The sequence below is a fragment of the Rattus rattus genome, chromosome 1 (assembly GCF_011064425.1).
Source record: "Rattus rattus isolate New Zealand chromosome 1, Rrattus_CSIRO_v1, whole genome shotgun sequence".
NCBI classification, from domain to species: Eukaryota; Metazoa; Chordata; class Mammalia; order Rodentia; family Muridae; genus Rattus; species Rattus rattus.
The window spans coordinates 265326779-265352472 of NC_046154.1; the positions used below are offsets into that span (position 1 = coordinate 265326779).

Here is a 25694-nt window from a genome sequence, read left to right on the forward strand (position 1 = left end):
AGGGGACTTATCTCCGGAAAACCAGGAAAGGGAATAACATTTGAAATGTAAATTTAAAAAATCCAATAAAAGAAAAAAAGTAAAAGTAAAAGGAATTCGAGAGTGGGCATGGGCGTCCCAGGAAGGGGAAGGATAGGAAAAGGCCACCGTCAGAAGACCATTGTGACGACTGTAATGTGAGGATGCAGAGACCTGAGGGAGGAGGATACAGCTAAAAGACGGGCAATGGTGTGAATGCCCTGGACTCAATCTCAGACTCCTGCCATGCTCTGGAAAGAGGAGCCTCATGACCGTCAAACTAGAATTGAATTCAATGTTGATGAGTGGAACAGGAGCAATAAGAAGCCATTATACTGGGGATTTGCCTGGAAGAGGACTCAAACAGTAATCTTCGGATGATTTGCTGAGAAGTGTGAAAGGGAATGTTCTAACTTGGAAGATTTATATAAACCAGCTGAATCATCTGCTGAACCGAGCAGCAGAAACACACCCAACGAAGGATCCGTCTCCTGAGACCACGTGATTGGAGCTAATCGGGGGCCAGGTGACACAGGCTGTGCCCAGAGTAAAGGTGGGTGACGAAAGAGCTGGCCCGCAAACTGAGAAACCAGAACTCAGCACAGCTCGACAGTCAGATAGCTCCGTTTTTACTGGGTTATGAAATTAAAATACAGAAGATGAGATGGCAGATGTTTGGTGGTGGTGCCCAAAGTTGGCAGATGGCATTGTTAATACAATAAGCGAAGGAAAACACAGACTCATTACTTCTAGCTAAGGAATAATATCAGAGAAGCATCTGTGTCCTGTAGAATGTTATTCGCAGGCAGAAAAACTAAAAGCTGCTTGAAATGGCTGGGTTTTATCCTGATTGGATTGGTGGCTCAGAAATATAGTCAAGAAGCAGGGTGTGCCATCTCCCCGGACTTACTAGAGTCTCAACTGACAGGTTTCCCTGTCTCTGCTTTGCAAGGACCACAGAAATGGCAGGGATTGCCTGTCCTGTGCAGATGCTATAGAAAGGAGTATTGTTTCTTATGGTTGATCTTAGAATTAAGTACATTTCTAAAAGCCCCCTTGGAAGGTAAAAAGCAAACTTCCACAATATTCAGGACAGAGTAATACATTCATACACCCATAAAATGACATTTCCGTGATTTCTCAAAATGAGCAAGGCTTACTATTTATCTGAGGAAACTCAAGAAATAAGGTATGATCAATCTAGGTAGACACAGGGTGCTGGAGAATGGCTTAACAGTCAAGAGTGCCTTCTACCCTTGGAGAGCCCCAAGTTAGGTTCTAGTACCCACATGAGGCAGCTCATGACTGCCTCTAACTACAGTTACAGTAGATCACCTCTGGCCACCAAGGTGCCTACATTTATGTGCACCTATCCCCACAGAGACACACTTATTAAGTTCACATGGTTAAAATAATAAAATAAATATTTTTAAAAGATGGAAATGGAAATTAAAATAAGAATTTATTCCATAGAGTAAGTTACCAAAAATTGAATCAATAAATTAAATACAAAGAACACTGATCTGACGCTAGTATGAGCTTATTATTTATATATAAATATATATGTATTTTATATACATATATCCCTACCACTATTGCACATTAAATATAATACATAAGATATGTAAGAATATTATATATCTTTAAAATATAACCACTGTTAGTTATACTTTATTGGAATATTTTGTCCCTACCAATGTCAAAGTTAACTTAAGAAATCAAGTATACATGACTACTGAAAGAGTTTCTATCATTATTCCAGTGGAAGACTGACGTCTTTGTCTTGTCTTTTCCTTTAAATTAGATATGTCATAATTCTCAATTCTATTTTTCACAATTTATACTATTATTCAGAAGCTATTCTGGGAAGGCATACTTTGTAATGAGTGTTGCTGAAGGAATGTGCATTAGATTTGGCATGAAAAGGACTCCCATGCATTTTCAGGGTCTAGAAATTAAAGGAACTTACCTTTTGAAAGAATAATTGCACCAAAATGTGGTGGGTTGCTATGATGCTGCTTGTATAATAATGCTAAACACTGGATTCTCAAGATGTGGTTGCTCCCAACAACCAGACCCTCACATACACCAAGTGATGCTATGTGAAACTTCTCTCCAATTTAACTGGTCAATAAAAATCTAGAGCCTGCAATTGGGCAGGAGAGGGGAAGAGGTGGAATCCAAGGGTTGACACACATCTATCTTATTATATTGATACCATATAGCTCTATAATAACATATCTCTAGTCAAAGGGATTAAAGATAATCTGTGGTCCCATGAATGGATAGTAAGATAGATGTGTGTCCTCTCCAACTGTAGTATAAAGACTTATATTAGTCTCTGGAAATACAGCCAATAAGTGGCTAAATTAAAGCAATCAAACTATCTTTACACTCTACTTCAAAAGTTCTTCTCCCATGAAACCCCCAGACTGGGTGTAGCTGTCCGGGTATAATGTGAAGTTAATTGCCTATGTAGAGAAGAGAAAGTGGGTTTTGGATTTTGCTCTTCTGATATTTGGTATTTATAGAGTGTAACAAAAATTTGAAAAACATCTATAAGGGGAAATTATTCTGTTATTAAGGAAAATAAATCTCTTAACATTTCTCATGACTGTAGCTAGAAGCTTTTATATAATAGGTGATTATTATATATTATTAATATATTAATTATATTGTATAATATAATTCTATCATTAAGAGGAATAAAATCCTTAAAATGAGTAAAAATCTATGTGACAATATGTTGCAGTGGCACATCTCCTACTGTAGTATAAACCAGCTTTAATTCTTTAATACGTCCCATATCTGGGTAAGGTCAAGTGTGAAATGTCTTGATAGATTCCTACATGAGGAATCTTGGTAGATTCCTTTATTAGGAAAGCAAATAACAAGCAGTGACATTTCAGAGGCTGACCACAAGGAACTAAATGATTTCAAACCTCTTTCTGGAGGATGAACTGCCCCAGTCTCTTGTCTCTCTTCTGTGTCCTTCAATGTCTTACCTTTAATCCTCCTGTTCTTACCTTTCATCTCATTCTTAACTGAGCCCCAAAGCAAATTCCCAGTATTGCATGTGCCCACGAGAAGCGGGGACCTAAGAGAGTTTCAGATTACAAAACCAAAACAACAAAACAAAGCCAACAAACTGAAACGAAAAGCCCCAACAGGGATGCCTCCCCATCCAGATATAAATTCTTAGGATGCTGACATCTGTGTAGATGGTCCTTCTAGTTCGCTGGCCTCTCAATTTATTCACCTTGTCCCTACTGGTGACGTTTGTCCTTTACTCACTCATGTTCAGAGCCCAGATGGGTATATGTAAGGGTGAATGAGGATTGAGGGACACTTCAAAACTGAAAGGGGTGGCCATGTGGTGTTTACTAATTTCTTTTTATATTTTAGTTGGAGCTAGAGAGAGCTCAGTGGCTAAGAACACTGGCTGGTCTTCCAGAATAACCATGGTTGATTTTTAGCACCCAGCTCAAAAGCAGCTGTAATTTCAGTCCCAGGGCATCCAACACCAACAGCCTCTTCTGGCCTAAGCAGCCTGTACTCTATAAAAGTGGTGCCTGGACATCCATGCAAACAAATCATCTATGTACACACAGATAAAATGTGAAAAAAATCTAAACTATTTTGTGTGTGCATATGTGTATGAGTTCATGTGCATATTCACATGCTTTTGCATGTGTGTACATGTGTGGAGGTCAAAGGACAGTTGACAAGAGTCAGTTTTATCCTTCCACCATGTGGGTTCCAGGGAACAGAACTTGGGTTGTCAAATTTGTCAGCAAGCACATTTTTCCACTGAGCTACCTCACTGGTCCACATTTACTATTTTTGATGGAATTTAAGCAACTGGCCACCAATAGCAACAGACAAAATCAGCAGAATGCCAATCTAAGAGGACCAATCAAGGTGCATGTGATTAACAGCAGTCTGGGGTGATGACCAAAAATGAGTCTCCCCTTTCAAACCCATTTCAATTCCTAAAAATTCAGCGATTACTTCCTTTCCCTAGAGTTACTTTTTTATTTTATGAATATTTTTCTATATTGTGTAAGTGTCCTACATGTTTCCCTGGTGTCCCCTAAGGCCAAAAAAAAGTCAGGTCTCCCAGAGCTGTAGTTACATATGATTTTTGAGCAGCCATGTGGGTGCCAAAAAAACCAAACCTAGGTCCTTTACAAAACAGCAAGTGCTCTTAACTGCTGAGTCATCTCTCCAGTCCCATAAATTACTTGTATAATATTAATATAGTGTGTTAAACAGCCTTTAAAATCTCTGTAAAAAATTTCCCATGTCAGGAGTCATTTAGATGACAAGATTCAAGTCCTGAGGATAACAGTGGCAATAATAAATCTGAAAGACATATAATAGATAACTATGAGACAAATTATGTAATTAAATAACTAGGAAGATTATACAAACAGATACATAGAAGAAAAACCATGTAATAATCAACTAAAAGAAGGCCACTGCCACTGTTAGAAAGGCTGATATTGAAATCTTCATTCTGGTTTGCTGTGTGAGGGGGTCACTTACTTAACATGAACATAGGATTTCCCCAGAATTCCTAGTGACTGGAAAAGAGCAACTAGCCCGTTGCTTTTATAAACTCCTCACAGAAGTGATAAAAGTTAAACTTTTCCTTGAGTCTACAAAAATTTTAAAAGAGCTTGATATTTGAACCAAAGATCCACAACAGAGAATCACCTTTCCAGAAAATAAGATCATTTCCAATCATGAATCACCAGAACTAAGAGTTCTATGCTGCTACAATACAAAGTGATTAGTGTCGCTGTATGGTATGGATGAGACACTAGGCATGCATCCTGGACATCCTGGTCAGCCAATGCTTGGGTTCAGCCAGTGACGCCTTATACATTTCTACTTCTTGTACACTTCTACTTTTTTCAAAAACTTTTTTTACCCGAGGAAGAGCAAGGGTCAGGGCAGCTGGTTAGGACCTTTCTAACAGTTGTAGAGATTCATGGAATTAAAGTTCATTAGTACTCCATTCCTGGGGGAAAAGTATGGAATCCCAGGGACCCTTCAGGTAGATAGATGATTCTGGATCCCACTGCAAGGCAGTCATCTCATACGTGAGTTCATAATCACTTTAGGAAGAAAAATATTCAATTCCAAGACACTATTTCTGACATATCCCTGAAGCCATGGCTGAATAAGAATTTTAGTACATTTTTTTTCCTGGAGATAATTTAGATAGTCGTGTACCCAAACCATGATTTGAAAGTCAAGGGGACAAGGACTTTTGACTGTGGTGGCTACATTTAGAAGCATTTAGACAACATAATAATTTCTAGCTCAACTCATTCTGCTACAGATGGCAGAATCACTGTGTTCTCCAGCAATAATAAGGTCCCCACAAAGCATCCGTGAGAACTTCCCAGGTCCCCCTTCTACAAGCAAAGGCAAGAGTGATGTTTTAATTACACATTATATCAACAAAGCAAAATGACCCCTTGCAAAGGGCCTTGTACACAGTGGACAATTCAATGTGATAGAAATTGAAGCAATCAATGGAAAAGGTATTTGTCAGTAATTATTTGAAGGATAATTTATGCTGCACATCAGACTGTCCAAAGAACTTGCAACAAATAACATCATGGGAAAGACATCTTCTCTTTAGGGTGCTCTATCTGCACTCCCCATCTTTTGCGTTTTAGAGTCTTCACCTGGTTGTTGGTTGGGGAACTTCATTCAGAAAGACAATCAGAAGTAAAAAAAAATGTATATTTAAGTTAATCTGAGCCTGTACTTTGACAATACCAAATCTCTTTCATCTTGGCTAACAATGTGAGTGACTGCTAATCAAAGTCTCGAAAAGTGTGATATAAAACAGAGGGCCATGTCTAATTTGGGGTCCACAGCCCTGACAGATACCTGTCTAAATCTACTCTCACCTTGAAGAAGAAACCCTTCCATACCTACTGTTTCTTAGTGCCAAGGGAGGAATTCACACATAAGTACTGGAATATTATGGAGCATGCCAGTGAGTATTTTCTGAACATTTCCTCTCACCAATAATTGAAGTAATATGCGTACAAAGTAATATGCTGTACCTGAAGATGAGGATTCATAGCATCCAGCTTCATGGTGGGTCAGTGTTATGGGTTCAGCTGTCTCACCTAGATGCAGATAATGGACACCACCATGACCTTGGGCATAGACAGAAATTAAGACCAGCAAAGACTGTCTATTAAATTTGTGCAAAGGAAGAACAGAGAAGAATCCAGTGGCTCGTGGAAAGATAAATCTATCTCTTTAGTTTGAATTTTCTTGTTTAGACACACAATTAAGTGTAAAGACAATTACACGGTGACCAAACAGAATCATTTTTCTTTTTCTTCAAGAAGAACCTCTTTCTCTAGTCAGTATACAAAAGGCAAGCCAACAAGAATAAAGGCAGTGGAAGAAATGAGAAGGACATGGAGAAATGGTCCTCTGTTTCTTTGCAAGTCCAGGAGGTCTACCTGAAGCTCCTCTATGGGTAACCTCTAAACCTAAGTTCTAATGAGAAGAACCACCTTGGCAAGTAGGAACACATTGGTGTTGAGCCTTGCCATTCTTCATTTTACCACCTCAAGTCTGACTGGGTTCGCAAGGCAGATAGAGGAAATAGAAAGGAGCTGTTTGTTGTTATGAGCCTGGCACAAGAGAGTGGCATCCGGAGCCCCCCAAGCTGCCGAAATTTAATTGAGGTTAAGAAAGAATGACGCTGGTGGCAGATGCATGTTCTCCACAGTCTACACTGCCACTTTGCGCAATGTTCTATCGAGCAGCTAGTTCCAGAGCCAAGTTCATAGTCCGTCAAAAACATCATGCGCTGGTTGCTGGTGATATCAAGCATACATCCTGTGTTACTGGTAAAGATCTGGCATAGGTCCTGAATAAACAAATCAAGAAGTCCATTGATGGCATCTTGTACACTGGATGAATAGGACCTTGAGCCTGGAACCTGGTGACTTCCTTGTCTCTTACTCCAGGTTCCATGTAGTCTTGCTAAATGCAAAATAAAACCATTTTGAATCAACATATTAAATGCATAGTAGTGGCTTCTACAATATGTACTAGCATTTTTTTTAAGAAAAAATATTCTTACACACACCCTGTTATATAACCATTCCACTCTCCATTTTGTAGCTCAAAGTGGCTAAGAGCCTTCTGAGAGGTCCCACCGTCAAGGGAGCTGTGGCACTATGCAAAGGCATCCTCTCTTACCCCAAAATTCACACTCCTGCTAAACTGCCACCTTGGTGTTTCAAGCTGCAGTGAACCAATTTTCAAAGTCCTCCCTAATTCTAGATTTACCTTGCCAAAAATTCCTATCAGCACTGAAGTTATTAGAGGTTACTTTTGCACTTCATTGACCATCGTTCTGTGGCAACTGCCCAGTCCATTCTGAGAGGAAGTGCAGCCTGGCAGTCTGGCTTTTTCTGATGGGGAAGGACCAAAGTCAATAGCACAGAATAAGTAGCGCCACAGTGTACGCTGCCAGCAAGCTACACACATCTGCCAAAAATACAAACAGCTATTTTGCTTGGCTTCTAGGCTCCTAATTGACGAACAAGTAGAAGAGGCAGCATTAGTTTAGTGGCTTTCGCTGTTTTCAAAAAAACCACCAAAGCCACCAGTGCTTATATGATCAAGCTCTGGATGCATACATATAAACTAATATCATGTTTGATTATTATAAAGAAGAAGAAACATAACAAATAAGCTTGAAAATTGTAAGGCTAAATGCTTGATATCCTTAAATATTAGGGTTGGCTTAGAATCAAAGCAACATGGTCAGAATGCTAGCCTTCAGGCTTCTAAGACGGAAGATTGTCATTTCAAGAATTCCTCATGCACATCCTGAAGAACTGAAACATTCAGAGATACACACAGCCTTTAAAAACTGTGCCCGTGGTCCATGGTTACAAACTAGCGACTGGTGGTACAAGGAGTGGGTCTTAAGCCTTTTCTTCTTTACCTACATTAGTATGTTACTAGCCAAAGATACAGAGAGACAAGAAAATATTTAAAATCAAAATATGCAAATAGATGCATAGGTATTAGAATGAAAAAAAAACCTATCCTGAGATCATCAAATACAGAACAATCCTGCTATACCTAAAACTCAAATCTGTTTCCTTTTCTGATTTTGCCTATGTTTTCTTTTCTAGACACTTTTAAAGCTAGTTAGGGTAAATGACTGTTACTTTGTTTTTCTCAAAATCAGAAAACAAATGATTCAAGTAGCAGATTTGAAATATAAAAATGTGTGAACGTTCCCTCTGGGGGTGGAGGGGCACTTTTCACAGCAAATCTAATTAACTTATCAACTTTCTGTAAGGCTGTCCCCTCCCACTGCACTTCAGTTATTGTGTTTTATTTTTAAATGGCAGATTGTGTCTATTGACAGGATAAATGTGGTGGTTGGTCTAAAGATATGTTGTGGATTCAGTGAAACACACGAGCATTTTCATCGCCTTATCAACTTGCTCTAGTATAGTAAGAAAGTTAAGCATTTCTTTTTCCTGGCATGGCGAGATGACTGATGGGTAAGAAAGCACCTGCATCCAGTCAGATGGTCGAGTTCATCACCAAGGAGAGGGAGAAATGATCCTACCAAGCTTTCCTGTGACCTTCACGCATGCTCCAAAATGCACACACAAACACACATAAATGTAAAAAGCATAAAGGCCATTTCTTAAGTGTTTTCAATAAACATTGTAGACTAGATATTATAAAGGTATCGATTTTGATATATGGCCTAATGGAAAATTGAAAGTCCACCCCACTAAGATGCAGTGTTACTGCACTCTCCGTGACAAATTCCAGGTCAATAAACTTTCTGCTTGGGGAGTTTGTACATCTTATCCTTTCAGTGTTAAAGTTGAAACAGGACAAAGAATTGGATGTCAACTTACAATGAGAAACTACCATGTGCAAGTAACAAAAACCAGAAAAATTACTGAAGAATGAATCTGTTGGTGCTGGTTTGGATGAATCAACTGACACTTGTTCTGATGAACCAGCTGACACTGGATCTGACCAATCAACTGACGCTGGTTCTGATGCTGCTGTTGTCAGGACGTTTTCTGCATCCTAGTGCTGAAGGATGCTGTGAAACACATGCTTTTGCCTTCATGACTTCCTGTCAATCACATGTTCAGATCATCATTAACTCGGCCACAGTTGTTGATTTAGGGGAAGGAGGGGAAGGTTGACCACACATTTGCATATTGGATTTTCTGTGAAAGAAGATATTATGTTTGCTATTGATTTACTTAGGATACATGTTTATTCAGGAGGACAGTGAGTGCCAAAGATGAGAGGAAAGTTAGAGGTAACGCAGACCTGGGCATTCCATGCTTGAACTCTAGTCCTTAGGACCAGTACATTGTTATCTTCCTTCTGTGGGTCAGTTTCTGTTACATAAGCCAAAGGCACTTGATTATAATTATTCTTCTTCTTCTTCTTCTTCTTCTTCTTCTTCTTCTTCTTCTTCTTCTTCTTCTTCTTCTTCTTCTTCTTCTTCTTCTTCTTCTTCTTCTTCTTCTTCTTCTCCTTCTCCTCCTCCTTCTCCTCCTCCTCCTCCTCCTTCTCCTCCTCCTCCTTCTCCTCCTCCTCCTTCTCCTCCTCCTCCTTCTCCTTCCTCCTTCTCCTTCCTCCTTCTCTTCTTCCTCCTCCTCCTCCTCCTTCTCCTTCCTCCTCCTCCTCCCCCTCCTCCTCCTTCTTCTTCCTCTCCCTTTCCCTCTCCCTCTCCTTCCCCTCCCCGTCCTCCTCCTTCTTCATCATCATCATCACCATTCCAACTTCCACCATTCCACCATCACATTTGAAATGTGTCATGCAGGAGCTGAAAAAGAGCAAAGCTTGTTGACTATTGTAGGAACCACCTACTGGTAATTTCCTATTAGTCATGTATTTTTTTGAAGTGAAACAACTGTTTACCGATTGCTGTAAGTAGAGCCCCACAATTCCTTGGGGGTGATGGAGTGCAGCTGCTCAGAACACAGCCAGCAAATCTTACCTAAGGAGAACAAAATATGTCAGTCTACTGCCTTAAGAACCTTAAGAGGACTCTACTCAAGGTGCAGACTCAAGGTTCAGACTGTCTCCTCTCTCGAGTCTACTGCTTGAATAAAGCATTCTTTTTCCACACAATTTAGTAATGAGCTTCCAAAGGTTATAATACCTTATTAAGATAAAATATGACATATATGTTCATATGACCATATGTAAATACACATTTGCATGTATAAGCACATCTTGGATAAACATTCTCAATTCTCATAATAAACCAATGAGATGTGTATAATTTTATTTTCTAGTGGGAGGAACTAGGGCATAAAAAGATGAGCCAACCAGAAAAATGTGAAGGCAGAGATGTGCCTTGCTTGGCCTGCCTTCCAACCCCAAACTTTGAGCTGCCACACGGTACTGTTGTCAAAAAGCTCTTACAATTCTAAACAACAGTGAACCATTACCTGCTTGTTGGTTATTTCTTTCCTGACAAAATGTTGTTCATGGAAGGGTGGCCTCTTCCTTGTCTCTGTTATTTAAAGATTAAACAGATTATACCACGAAGACAATTCATAAAGAGCAATGCTACAGGTTTGGCTCCACTCCCAGGGGTTCCTTCATTGGTCCTCTTCTTTAGGCCAACTCCCCCAACCCACACATTCTTTCTCTCCCACCTACACTTCATAATCAGAAAACTATGATTCAACTCCTTAATATTCAAGTTCAGTACATTCTATGTATGAGGCTCGGGATAAGTAAAGCAGTTGAAAATATACTTTGGCTCTATGTAGCTCTGTGTGGAAGTTGAACATTGTCTAGATGTTAGTACATGGAATGGACACCAATATAATACTCTAAAAAGAAACTTCTGTGTATGATGGGTTTGTCAGCTGAATGGAAGCAGTATCTTGTTTTGGACGCTTGTGATTCAATGTAAACATATACATATATACACACATATATGTATATGCTAATATTATAATTATGCTTCTAAGAACTCCATTTATGAATGCAGTATATTGTGTTCAAAATCATTTCCCCTCCTCCTTGTACTAACTTTTCTCATAGCCACCTTCCATCTGCCACCCTACTTTCACTTTCCTATATTTTATATTTTTAAAGCCCACGGAGTCCTATTCGTGCTGCAGATGTGGCGTTATCCCTTGGAGTGTGGTTAGACTACCAAAGACCACACCATTAAAGAAAACTGTGTCTCCCTGCCCTAGCAGCTACCAGCTGTCAACAACTCCTAAACTGGGGACGGGGTTCATTACCTCATCCCCAATCCACACTGGAATGCTGACTGTCTTGCTCTGTGCAGGTCTTGTGCATGGACCTGCAACTTCCATCATTTCATGCTTGTCCTGCTCTGCCCAGAAAACACTCTCTCATCCCAATCCTCCCCATTCCAATCCTTGCATGCCCTTCTGCAATGCTTTCCCGGCCTTGCATGGGTATGTGTGACACCTATGTCCTTCTGAGGGCCGAGCACTATACAGACATCTATTCTCTGCACATTAGTTGTCAAAATTAGAGTTTCTGTGTTAACCGCTATCCGCTGCACAAATGAACTTCTCTGATAAGTCACCTCTGTGAGTTGCACTAATGTATGGTTATAGGGAGTCATATTTAGAGAGCAATTTGAAGCTATGCCCCCTTAGCAAAATGATATTTGTAAGTTCCCCCCTGTTGCCTGAGATCTCCCTAGCCATGGGTTCTTGATTCGACCTACAGGAACCAGGCCTTAGTTTCCACCTGTGGACTGGGTCTTGACTGAAAACGTTCTTGATCTCCTCCATCCCACTCCTGCCAATATTGCCTCAATGAGCCTGTCTTTCCAGATTGGATTTTATTGTAACTCTCTGGACTCATAGCTAGGTCAGACTGTTGATGCCTTTTCTCTCCATAAAGGCAGTATAGCTCCAGGTGCTATGAAAACCAGCCAACAGAGAGGAAGCTTCCCTGTTGGAACCAGCTATATTTCTCCAAGTCCTTTCATCCAAGTGTGTAGTGTTCTCAGCAATAGAGCCTTAATGTCAAGTTCCGGTGAGCAACCAAGTCAATGGCTTGGACTGTATGGTTGTGTGGGTTTCTAAGACCCTGGACCATATGGTTGTGTGGGTTTCTAAGACCCCAGAGACAAACAAATAAACAAAGAAAACTGAAAAAAAAAAACAGCTCAAAAGGAGGTATCCCATGCCTGGCACTAGCCTTTATTTATTCACTTTTTATTTTTTGGAAACATATAGATTCTGAGAGGAGCACTACACCCTGTGTGTGATTGTGCTATTTAAACTGGAGTATGGGGCTGAGGTGGTAGTGGTAGTGGTGGTAGGTTCCCATGTGGCTTTCTCAAATACCCTTTCCCTACCTCCCCTCCATCCCTCCCTCTCTTTCTACTTAAATCTCTGTACACACCCATACACCACTACTTCCCTTTCCCTTTCTACGGCCTGTGTTATACTATGCTGTATCCCTTAAGATTTTTCTCCCTCCCCACCAGTAGTTCTGAAAGGTGCTTTTATAAAACACAGACGCATTATCTGCCAACACAAAAGACTATTCGACTTTTTCCATGGAGTAACCTGATAAGTATTTATGCTCCCTCTCTCTATACACCAGTTCCTCCTCCTGACTAGAGACCCTCTTTCCCCCATTGTCCTCATCAGATCACATATTCCCTATAATCCCTCAATTCATTGTCCCTACCAACCCCCTCTCTGGAAACCGTCCCCATTTTGCATTACTAGTCTCTGTAGCTACTATAGGAATATGTACTCACATCTGAAAGTTGGAAGTTAGGAACCTCAAACAAGAGAAAAGAGGTGACGTGAACACACACGCACACACTTGTGTGTGACTGTAATTCTTGAAGTAATTAAGTCCAAAAGTTCTATTTAAAAGAAATAGTCAAGAAGACTCTAAATTGGCTTGAGGCTTATTCTGATATGGAAAACACAATTCGTAAGATTGATGATTTGCTCACAATTACCATCCAGGAAATGTACGAGAAGGAAAGTACATAGTCAGTGGATGCAGAGTTAGTCTTCCATGCGAATAGTAACCTAAGGGTTGTAAAGTATAAACCCAACATATATTGAAAACCCCACAAGAATATATTTTTGTATATCTCACGTTTATTTAATGACTAAATAGTAATTCAATTAGGTCTCTAATTTCTGTTCGGAATGTAGAAGCAGACTGAAGATGCAGACCACAATTATATAAACTTGAGTCATTAGAGACATTAAATATAACACACTCAAACACAAAAGGTTTATTTTAAATAAATCGAATATTCCGATGTCAAAGCCACAAATTATGAAATTGTGTTTGGTTTGTTTCCTAACACCAAAACTTCAAAATGGCATCTCTGATTGACTAAACGGCTTTCTGTAGCCAGTCAGGACTTTGCCAAGCCACATATTCAGACAAACACATCAGTGCAGACCCATTGCTGATGTAATTGTGGTCAATGGAAAAAGAATTGGAGAGACCCTCTAGTCGCCCTCACATAGGTCTTTAGGAGAGATCACCTAAATTAGGTCAGACATGGAAAACTAAATGTTTTGCTGTTTAATTGAGGTTTGTTATTGGTCATCTTATCAGAATAAAATAACATGTGGGTTATGGCATATTTTATAAATATGCAGAAAAATAGAATGTTTAAAAACCACACAAGAATGTGAAAACCTCTTTCAAACAGCATAGGTAGCAGCTGTGGCTTTCCACATGGTTTTGTGCCCTTGCCTTGACACAGAAAGGGCAAAGTTCAGTGTCCTCAGATCGAAAGAGCATGGGGAAGACTAAACAGTCATTCTCTCTGCTGATCATCTTTTACATAGTTATTTGCCCTGGATTGACTTTTAAAAATTTATATTGGCTTGAGTGATATTTCTGTTTAATGCATTATTGAGGAAGTGGAATATAAAATTAAATATACAGTTTCTTAAAATTACTTAATGCTGATATATGCATTTTTACGCCTACTTTTTTCCATTTCTTATCCTAAAACCCTGAAATCATGGCTTATTGAAAAAATCCTACTGCTCTAAACAGTTTAGGTGTGTGCACGTGTGTGTGTGTGTGTGTGTGTGTGTGTGTGTGTGTGTGTGTGTGTGTATAAGGATCACTAGAATTCATTTTGTGCTATGGAATAAGATGTACCAAATACCCTAGTCATCATCACTCATGGCATTGTTGTTGACAGCAGTTGACCACATTTGCAATATGGAGGCGTTGGGAGCAGCTGGTAAGGGGCTGGACCTTTTATATGTTCTCAGCTTTTGACCTTCAGTGGCCTACTTATTTCTTTTTAATTTCCTTATCTCTTTTATTTTTGAGATTATTATAGAATTACATCCTTTCCTATTTCTCTTTCCTCCCTAAGCCTTTCTATACAACACTATTTGTTCTCTTTCGAATTAATGCTTTTTTAATTATTGTTATATATTTACATATGTGTATGCATGTGTGTGTGTTCCTAAATGCATAGGTACAATCTGCTCAGTCTGTATGTCATTTGCTGTATGTATGTTTCATACATACAACAAGGTTTCAGAACTGACCATTTGGTATTTTATAATCTGTTGATGTTCTCTTCCCTGAGGAATACCATTTCTCTTGCTCTGAGTTTTCTTAGTTGCCTATAGTTCTTTGTATAAGGTGGATGCCTCCTGGGCTTTCCCTCATTTTTGATAGCATACCTGTTGTTGTTCTCACTCTACTCATTGCTGGGCAGCCATGTTGGTGAGACTGTTTTGGGTGTAGCTTCTGACATTAGGAGACACAGACTCACAGTAAAATCCCTGACCCTCTGGCTCTTACAATCTTCCCACCCTGTATTATACACTGGACCCCTAAGCCTTAGGTCCAAGAGTTGTATCATAGTTGTAACCACTGGGGCTATGCTCCAGAACTCTCTATTTTGATTGGTTATGGATTTCTGTAATGGTCTCTGCTGCAAAGAAAGGTTTTCTTGAAGAGGGGCGAGGACAAGTCTACCAGGAGATGACTGTCCTGAAAGGTGGTATGAATGAAGTAGGCCAGTCCTGTGTCCACTAGGAACTTAACAGGTTTGCACCCTGCCTTTGCTGTGACCTGGGGGGATCAAAAGGAAGGATCTCAGACTGTGTCATTTTTCACTTAAGTGACAAACTGGATGGACTTCTTTTCCATCTTCTGGTCTAGGCATTCATTCTTCCAATGTCCCCTCTGTTTATTGTAAGCACACTGGTACTTCTCCTTATATCTAGACATACCTTTTCTCAGTCTCCCTCTGTTTTCCTAAGAGCAGATACTATCCTGGTTTGTCTCTTTCCTTGGCTCTCCTTGGTCGAGTCCTGGTTCTTATAGACTTTCGGAGCAATTTCTAATACCTGGGCCTATTCATATCCTCAAATCCCTCTAATTTTTGAAGTTCCTTTCTACATCCAAAAAAAATGTGGCTAACTGCATGACAAAGGCAATGTTTTCTGCTTGCTCATTTTGGGGGACATCTGGACTAATCAAGGACTTATGCAATATGCTTCCCGGAGTTGTCCCAGGAACCCAGAAGACAATTTATCAGATCCCTGAATAACCTTACTCACCTAAGACAGATTAATGTGCTTCCTAGCCTCTTCTTTCAAGCCTGCCAATAAGACCTGGTAAAAACTGTCCAAAGACTCCTTTACCTCTGTTAGTATGGTGTTGGGGTCCCATTCTGCTAAAACCAAAGGAAGAATCTGTTTGTTCTGAGCCTCATTGTCATCCTGGCCCCATGAGCTGCCTTCCTACTCTTCAGCTGAATGCTGACACTCCTCAGCTGTGAAGAGGGTGACCAGGAGCTGTTGACAGTTGACACATGAGGACTGATGACTAACGAAGACAGCCTCCAGCAGGCTGATGAATGAGAGGCTGTGGTTTTTCAGAAAAGGGAGGATTTTGAGTCTTCCAGTTATATAGATCATTGGCTGAAAAGAAACATAAACTACAAGTGGGGGTAAGGTGGTCTTGTCGCTCTTCCTCCTTCGGCACATTTAAACTATGAGCCCATTGATGGCCTCTCTTTAAGGAGGAACAGAAATAGACACCATCACTTAAAGAAAAGGCTGCCAGGCTTCCTTGTACACGGCAAGGATAGGGAGAGGCGAAAGTCTGCTTCCCATGGGAACTGAAAGCAGGGTCTCTCCTCCCACCACATCCATTGTTCTGGTAGGAGTATAAAGAAGTGAGATTCCTATTTCCTCTGGAGGAATGGAGTGAACAGGTAGCACACTTGGTTTCTATGTAAGCTCCAGCCAGACCAAAGGACCCTGCCCCCCAAAGCTAGAGCATGTGTCTTTGACCAAAGGGTGGGTGGGTAGTTGATCAAAGACAAACAACAGTTGATACAAGAGCTGGCCTGGGTGACCATCGGGAGGCTCAATCACTGTGTTCCAAATCGCTCATGCTATTTGGGGATGTAGCATGTCCTCAGGAGGACCGTCCAAACACAGAGGACAGCCAGTCAATCTCATCATAGGAAAGGTGTGTGGTTTCCAAGGTAAGAAGTGAACGGCATAGTTGCTTTTGTCTGAAAAGCATCTGTCTCTGAAATATTTTAACATACATTTCATGAGTGTCTTGTGACAAATCTCTTCTCCACCTTTTACAAAAGACAGGTTGGCAGAATAGAAAGGGAAAAACAAGACAGAGACAAGCAATGACAGTGATGAGACCGATTAGGGGTGGTCACCACACACTCATACATTTGAACAGACCAGAGGAGGAGTCCAGTGACATTTCATGAAGATCTTGGATGCTGGTCAGCAGCCAAATTGGGCCTCTCCATTGCATTCTGAACAGAAGGACCTTAACCAGACTTGTGTGCGACTTTTGATTTTTGCGCATTGGGGAGCAATTGATCAGAAGCAGTCCCAGAGCCCTGGGACATCTAGAGTTGTGCACCTCCTTGATCCCAGACTTTAGTTGGCTCCCAAACCTTAGCATAATTGATGCCCTAGTGTGACTGTTATCCAGACCTTGCAACCCAGCATGTAGGCAGAAACACATATCAAAATGATAACAAAACCCTAATTCATTAAAGCCCCTAAAGGGGGCCCCTTGACCACCACACTCTTCCCCACACGTAGGTGCTCTGAAACCCCCTTGTCTCAAGGTCTCGTTTCTGGTGATTATGCTTGAGCCTTCAGAAACAGTGTAAAGTAGCTACAAAAGAGTCCAAGCCAAAGGAAAGCCAGATGGCCAGCATCTACACTGTGTGTTCAGGACCCCATTGTAGTCCCAAGGCTTTCTCAGGGTGAGTCTGTAAGCACAAAACTGTATTCTGGGTTGACATACTTCTGTTAGTAATAGCAGTTAGCCAGAAACAGGATTGCAGAAGCAAAAAAGCAAGGTTAATACATTTAAGGATTGGTCCAGAACTATGGGATTTAATGAATTAGGCATTTGTTCTCAAATTGGCAGGTATTGCTGCCTACATGCTGGGTTCCAAGGCCTGGATAGCAGTCACATTATCATATCAACTGTGCCAAGGTCTAGGAGCCTACTATAGTCTGGAGGCCTATTACAGGCTCTACTGGTTCCCGGGTTTCCATCAAAAAATCAGCCATTATTCTCATACATTTTTCTTTCTATTCAACTTGTGTTTTTTTTCCCTCTCACAGATAGGAATACGTTTTATTTATTCTGTGTGCTCACCGTCTTATCTATCATGTACTATGGAAAGTTTCTTTCCCGATCGTATGTACTTGATGGTTCTGAGTGTTCCTTGTAGTTGTACAGGTATGCCTTTCCTTTGATGGCAGAAGTTTCTTCTATGGTCTTTTTGAAGATCTGGTCTAGGCCATTGGCTTGGGAGTCTTCTCCCTCATCTGTGCCTATAAACTGAATTCTTTATGGTGTCCCAGGTGTCTTGTATGTTCCTTTCCTTGCTTGTTTGATCTGGATTCTCTGCTTTATCTTAGAGTCTTGTTGTTTACCTTCTGCTCAATTCATTCCATTTGTAAAACTTTGCTTTAAGTTTCCTATCTGGGTTACTGGGGTTTTTAATTCTATTGTCATTTTGGCTTGGGTTCTCGTCATTGTTTCCCTTTACTGAATTCTGGTTTGAGATCCTGGATTGACTTTATTCCCTCAGCATTAGCTTGTGTTTTCTTGGGCCCTGCTCAGGCATTTATTCTCCCTAAGTTCTTTTCCCATGACCTCATCTAGGTGCTCTGTGTGTCTCCTTTAAACCTCTTAAGCTCTTTGATGATGTTTATAAACGATGGTTTAGATGTCATGTCCTGGGGATCACATAATTAGTTTTCACCTGTTAACCACTTCTATAAAACTGGTGAGTGTTGAGTAGGAGGTATTATATTGGTCCTGTCTATTGTTTGTATTCTTGCAATGAGATCTGGGCATGTGGACATTTTCTGTTAGTTCTGTGTCTGATATGGACTGAGCAGTTTGGGGGTTGGGTTTGGACTAGAGGTGGAGAATGGCTTAAGTTGAATGAAATTAGGTGAAAAAATAAATAAATAAATAAATAAATAAATAAATAAATAAGTGCTAGCCTAATTCAAGCATGGAGTGTAGGGACAAATCTTGGGTGTGGGAGATAAGGATCAGGCAGACTCATTGGGTTAGTTCCTGGAGAAAAATAGTCGAGATCTGGCTAAGTAGAGAGGTTGGATATGGTGTGGGAGTGGTCTGTGGGTCAGAGGTAGGCAGGGTGAATTTTGAAAGGATGCTGTAAACTGGTTCTGGTGCAGGAAGAGTTAGCCAAGTTAGGCTGGGCAGTGGATATGAGACCCAGGCTAGATCTGGTGGGTTGGGGAGGGTGCATGGAGGGAAGAATCTGAGGAAGGATGCATAGCATCTTCCTGAGCGGAGAGTGGTCTGCAGGTGTCCTACCTGTTTTAAAGAAACACCTTATTCAGATCTAAGTATGGTCTCTGTGCTACATCAAACGAAGTTAAGAAAGCAAGGGTATGATATCAGCAGACAAATTGGCATGGCTGTCTTCTACTTTGTAAGGAACATAGATACCATTTTAATGCCAAGACTGTTAGGAGAGATTCTTTATATCTTCCTTAAGGTACACTATATAGTAAAGAGTCTACTGCTTTAAATTACTTTTGGTTATGGTAGGTAATTATATTGAAGGTTTCAAATTTCCTAGAGAATTTCCCAATGATACAGCTTTACCACTGGTAGAGTATTATTTTAAGCGTTTCCCTAATTCTAGGACCGAGTTTATCGAAGTTACATACTTTAGCCTGGGAGAAGAGGAAAGAAGCGTATACCGCCATAGTCATACTGTTTGCTGTGTTCTCAAGAATTCTAAGGGGAGAAGGTCATGGCCTAGGAATTTGTCTAACATATAAATGTCCCTTAATTGGTAGCACCCAAAATAGTATGTAAATTCAGGTGCACATCTGCTCTATGCTCTCACCAAAGCTACCACTACCATGCTCCATGACCTCTAAAGTAGAGGCCAAAATAAACATCTTTAGGGTTGTTTTTGTCAGGTATTGCATTTAGTGAAGAAGAAGAAAAGAGCATCACTACACAGTGTGCTATGCCAGGGCAATTGATCTTCGGCCAACAATTGAAGATTAGCGATAGACGTTCTTACCCAGGGCATGGTGGCTCAGGCCTTTAATGCCAGCATTTGGGAGGCAGAAGTAGGTGGAGATCAAGGCCAGCCTGGTCTACAAAGTGAGTTCCAGGACAGGACAGCCAAGGCTGTTAAGAAACTGAGAAGAAACCCTGCCCTAAAAAAAAAGGAAAGAAAACAATACATGAAGGAAAAAACAAACAAACGAAAAAAGAGGTTATTTCTTATTATTTCTTACTTAATTTTGTGAGCAACTAAATGTCTTTAAATGATTGGAATGAAAAATATGCAATGACTATCTTGTATACATATGTTATTAGTCAAGGTAACACTTTTACTATTTTTATTCCATCTACCTGATTTTCTATAAAACCCCCAGACATATGCATGCATCAACATATCATGAAGAGAAGCGGCCATGATTTTGAAAGAGAATGGGAAAAGTTCTATGGGAGGTTTCTGAGGGGGGAAAAGGAACGGGGGGATGACGTGACCATTTTACAATCTCAAAAATTAAAGAAATAAGTAATGAAACACATAAGAAATAAAATAAAATACACAAAAGTCCTCAGACAAAGTTCTTCACAATGGATTGTGTTAAACTATGTCAAACACAGAAAATTACAGACTTTCTTGGAAATTCTATGGTGTCCAATACTGCATATGCTACTTTTAAATATTTATTATTCCCCTGTATAATTGAATAAAATGACCTATGGATGTGGCATAAACTTTTAACATGCAGAAGAGTAGAAAGTTAAATCAAAACCTGTAAAACTACAGAAACACTTCAAGTGGTATAGGTGCCATCTGTGGGCTCACATATGATATCTGATTTTTATTATTTATGCTGCTTCTTGACTTTTCACCTTCCAATGGAACTTTGAGACTTCTGGATCACGGGGACAATATTAGTATTCCAATGTTATGATTTTAATGCTTTATTTAAGCACTATATATATGTATATATAGTGAATGATCTCTCTGTCTCTCTGTCTGTCTGTCTGTCTGTCTGTCTGTCTCTCTCTCTCTCTCTCTCTCTCTCTCTCACAGAGTCTTTGATAAAATGTTTGTATTGTTCTCATCTCACTAAGTGAGCAATTCATTTTGTGTAAAGAAACTTTTGATTTTAGGTCAGAACAATCCTGCCTCCTCCAAAGCAGACTGGGTAAGCAACACTTAGTGTCACTGATGAAATGATGAACACGCTTTTGGTTTGCTTTGCAGGTGTGTCCACGCTGTCATCGGGTCTCCTCAGCTTGCTCCTGCCCTCCCTTGGCTTTCTTGTCTTCTATTCGGGATTCTGAACGTTGCGACATTTGCCGTTCTCATCCTCGCTCAGAGGATGCTCTTCATCGTGGGATGACTGTAATTCCTTCTAATCCCTGCGGCTCCATCCTAAGCCAAATAAATTAGACTCTAACAAGCTCTTCAACCGATTTCCCAACACATTACGACTGAGGCATTCAGGAACCCCTTCATCCAAAAGAATAACTTGCAAATGGAAATAAAAAAAATGATTTTTAACTCGTTCCAATATGCCTTATAAACCATTTAACCTGATTCTGTGAAAGTTGCATGATTTAACTCAATGGGCAAGTTACAGTGTTCAGTTCAATGCCATAGGCTGTAGAGTGAAGTAAGCTCACCATACACAGGTGCTTTACATTTAATGACAAGTTGTGAAATATATTAGAGGTTGAATTGTTGATTGTATGTGGTATGTGTAAGAGTAAGGCTGTCTCTTGTATTAGCCTATATGTTTGGGGTCCTGCCTATCTTTGAAAGACCCTTATCATTCATTGTATTTTGAGTTTTCCATAAAATTAAAACAAAACTGGAACAAAAACATCTGACATAAACACAATTACCAAATCGCTTTACTGAATGAGTTGGAAGTTTTTTGACTACGAAAACCAAATTACAGAACTTCCTATCAGTATTCTTATTTTTGATGTAATTTTCTACATATTTGCTTTTCGGTTAGTTTTCTAATGCTGGCATTCCCATGCCACGTGAGGATTTTTGTTCTTTTTACTTTTGTATTCTAATCTGAAGTTGTTTTGCGCTTTTCTTCTCATCAACGTCAAACCACAGAAGCTGCAGCTCACCCGGAACATTGTCTGTTGCTGTGTTTATCCATGTGTGGAATGACAGGTTTGGGGAAGTAGAGTGCTTTCCTTTATATTGCAACGTGATCGTCTTTATCCAGATAGAAACAGGTGACAGTAAAGTATCAGAGTCTCTGAATGTCCCCATTGTTCTGGTTTTGTGCTCCATGCCTAAGTATAATATAAACTCTCTTGATAGAAGGTGTAGAATCAAGAATTCATATGCAGGTTGGAAAAAAGCTACAGAATTCCATTTCAAGAAATTTAAAGCTCATTTCCCATTCCCAATGCAATACTGAAAACTGGCTAAAAATACCAAATCAGAATGTTGTTCGTGGTCCTATAAAGAATATGCAAAGTCGGGAGGCAGGAGAGGCAGACAGTGTCCTGTCCAGGGATGTCTCCCAAGTGATGATGTGGAGGGATTTGTGAGATGTGAAAGGGAAACCTGTGTTTCCCCATTATCCATGGTGTGCCCGGAGATGTGTCTGAGTGTGGGTGTGGAAGAACTCGGGTAATAAAGAGTTAGCTGGCTCCTGAAATTGTGCAATGTTTGCTTCCTGGAGAAGTCTAATCCTATTTTATTAGCACAATCTTGCTGGCTAATTAGAGACAGAGTTTATCTTTTTAGAAAAGATACCCTATAGGTCCATAAAGAATATTTACAGGAAGCAAAAAATAGATCTATTAATATGTTATCCCTAACTTTAATTTGTATAATTTTTGTACTATATGTGTAAATGTTTAAAGTCCTCATTATGAAAATATCAATAAATATTTCATTAATTTACACTTAACACTTTGTTATACAAATGAAACTTTTTAAATCAGTAAAACAGATGCTCTCCCAGTAGAAGCCTGTCAACAAACCATTGCCAGATTTCATAAAATATTTAATGATTTGAAAAAGAAGAAAATGACTTCATACTTTAGGGAGATGAACACTCTGTAAGCTTTCCGGACAAATGTTGTGTTTTCCTTGTTCTATTCGGGGGTTCTCCTCTTGCGATGTGACCCATGTTGGGCGTTTTTGTATCATCGATAACAACTACATCTTTTGCCAAATGCATGCCTGCCTTTTCTTTTCCAATATGTGGTGATAAAGACCAAAACCGGCTAGATTTTTGCATGAAAATGGTTCTGAAAGATAAGAAAACAGACTTTGAAAGTTGTTTAGAGTAAATATGTGGCAGATAGACTCAACTCTCTCATGCACAAAGGACTTCTGCTTTTCATTTTCTCATATAATTGTACAGATGTGACTGGGGCCATCGGTTTTAAAGTGTTGTCAAGCTAACCAATGTATCATATGCTTTAAGATGCAAGATTCTTAATTAAACTTTATATAGCTATAGACACATCTGTTGTTTCTTTGTATCCCAGGAGAGGTAATAGTAGTTTTATTTGATACTGATAAATAACGAATTGATTTTTTAGTTATTTTTTATCATTTTTTCAATGGAGTAGTATAGGACCGTCATTTGTCCTTTTTATGAATGAATACAAATTATAAAGAAATAAATGTCTTTACTGTTGCCCAAAAAAGTAACTGTCCCTTCAATTTACCTGAAGTTTGTATTTGTTTTCTGTTCCTATGTTTGTATTGTTTTGGTTTTGTTGGTTTGGTTTGGTTTAGAATGAGCTTGGAGTCAAGGAGTAGATTCTCCTGGGTAAGTAAAAATTCAGAGTTTAAAGAGCTCAGCATACAAAAGCTACACAGGGCTTGGAGATATGGCTGAGTTAAGACTGCTTACTATGCCTTTATCATACATCTCACTGACCGTTGTAACTCCAGTTCCAGGGATCTGATGTTCTCTCTCAACTCCATGGGCACATGCATACAAGTGGTTAAACATAACTTGGCCAGGTACACACAAGTAATAATAATAATAATAATAATATAAAAATCTAAAATAGCAAAACAAACTACACCCAGAAACAGACAGTCACACTGGTGAGTATCACTCAATCTCCAGCTAGACATTAAGGCAGGATGCTAGATGCAATCCCCACCCCCCCAAAAAAATGCCTGTTTAATATTAAGTGAGCTGAACTTCATGATGGAATTTGTGTAAACATATGAATATAAAGACAATGAGTCTGAAACAGGCAAAATCTTTTCAGAGTCCTGAGTGAGACCAAGCCTAGGATTCTGCTTCTTGAGTTTCCTTTGCCTTTTTTGTTGAGTTCCTATTGAGATTTCATCATTTTGACCTCCCTTCCTGGTTCATGAAAGCTTGCTTTATTCTCTGTTTTTATTTTCGTTTATAAGTTCTGCCTTTATTTCTTGACTTTCATTTTAATATTTTTCTTTGGGTATTTGACTTTCAACTGACCCCAGTTGAATGGTTTCAGGCTTTAGAAAACCAAAGCTTCTTTCTACGAGGCTGGGTTCCATGCTAGTGGTTGTCAACCTGGATGCCTCTGATCATCAACTGGAAATTTTGAAAAAATATGATAGATTCCTTTGGAAACTTGGAATCTATGTTTTTGGAGTGGCATTTGGGAATGTTGGAGGGAGCTAGGTTAGAAATTAGATTTTCAGGCTGGAGAGATGGCTCAGTTGTTAAGAGCACTGACCGCTCTTCCAGAGGTCTTAAGTTCAAATCCTAGCAACCACATGGTAGCTGACAGCCATCTGTAATGAGATCTGATGCCCTCTTCAGGTGTGTCTGAAGACAGCTACTGTGTACTTATATATAATAAATAAATCTTTAAAAAAAGAAATTAGATATCCATAATTAGTAAAGTTTGGTTAACTGGGATTTTTAACTAAAGGTACTGCTCAACATTATGTACAAATAATTTAAATACTGCTTCAGAAACATCCATTCATATCACATTCCCAAAAATGTTGATTTATTTATAAACATCCTTACCCCTTTTTGTCAAAAATGCTAGCTTTTCATGTAACAAAGCATCTTCTAATTCGTTTGTTCCTAGACTCCAGACAGTCAAAAGAGTGCCCTCTGATTTATTTTTAAACAAATGAATTTATTTTTGTATTTTCCTTTATCTTTTTACTTCCTCCACATGTTTCTTGAAGTTGGTTAATTCATAATACCTAAAATCCCAAGAATATAATTTTCCAGAGACTTCTAATTTAAGAAATTGATGAATGTGCTCCTGCCCCTGCCTCTGTGTTCTTTTTTTCCTAAATAGAAACAAGATAGTTTTTAATTAGTTCACTTTATAAATTAGCTTGTGGCAACCCAAGGTTAGATTATTACAGTATCATATTTTAAAGACAGCTTCCTCACCTTGATTTCTAGAAATAAATTTGTTTCTCTGGGTAATTCATGCCAGGTACTTCAGCACTCTTAAACAACGGCTATTATAGTTCAGATGACTCTTGGGTGAAGTTGTGAGTGAACAGACAAGTTCTCCAACTGTCTTCGGCTCACTGGCTTCCGTGCAGAGCAACACCTTGCAGGCAATGCCAGTCCTCTTTTTTCTGTACCATCCTTGGACTGAAACTTATTCTATCACAACTCTAGAAGCTGAACTAAATGTTTATCTTGGGATGTTGGTTAAGGTACATCTATCTGGTCCTTTCTCTTTCTCAAATGTATTACACAAAGTGAAAAAAGACTGGCTGGGTTCATTTATATGACATTCCAGAAAAAAGCAGAACTCTGGATACAGACAACACATCAGTTGCAAGGAATTGGGTAAGAGTGAGGGCCTGATAGCCCAAGAGCTACATGGAGGAGGAGGAGGAGGAGGAGGAGGAGGAGGAGGAGGAGGAGGAGGAGGAGGAGGAGGAAGAGGAGGAGGAGGAGGAAGAGGAGGAGGAGGAGGAGGAGGAGATGACATTTGAATCTACACATTTGACAAGACTCAAAATCATTAGCAAAAAGTAAATTTTACAATGTGTACTTTTAAACTTTTAAGCCCAGGGACTGGAAAGGTAGCTCAGCTGTTAAAAGTAGGTA

General features: G+C 39.6%; 1 protein-coding gene across 1 annotated transcript in view; it reads left to right on the forward strand.

Moving 5' to 3' along the window:
- The window catches only part of Cntn1 (contactin 1), a 291050-nt gene extending 267746 nt beyond the window's left edge, over positions 1–23304 (forward strand). The window contains 1 exon segment of the mRNA XM_032885326.1: positions 20876–23304. Coding sequence (XP_032741217.1) covers positions 20876–20955 — 80 coding nt within the window. The 3' untranslated portion in view covers positions 20956–23304.
- The last annotated feature ends 2390 nt before the right edge of the window (positions 23305–25694 follow it).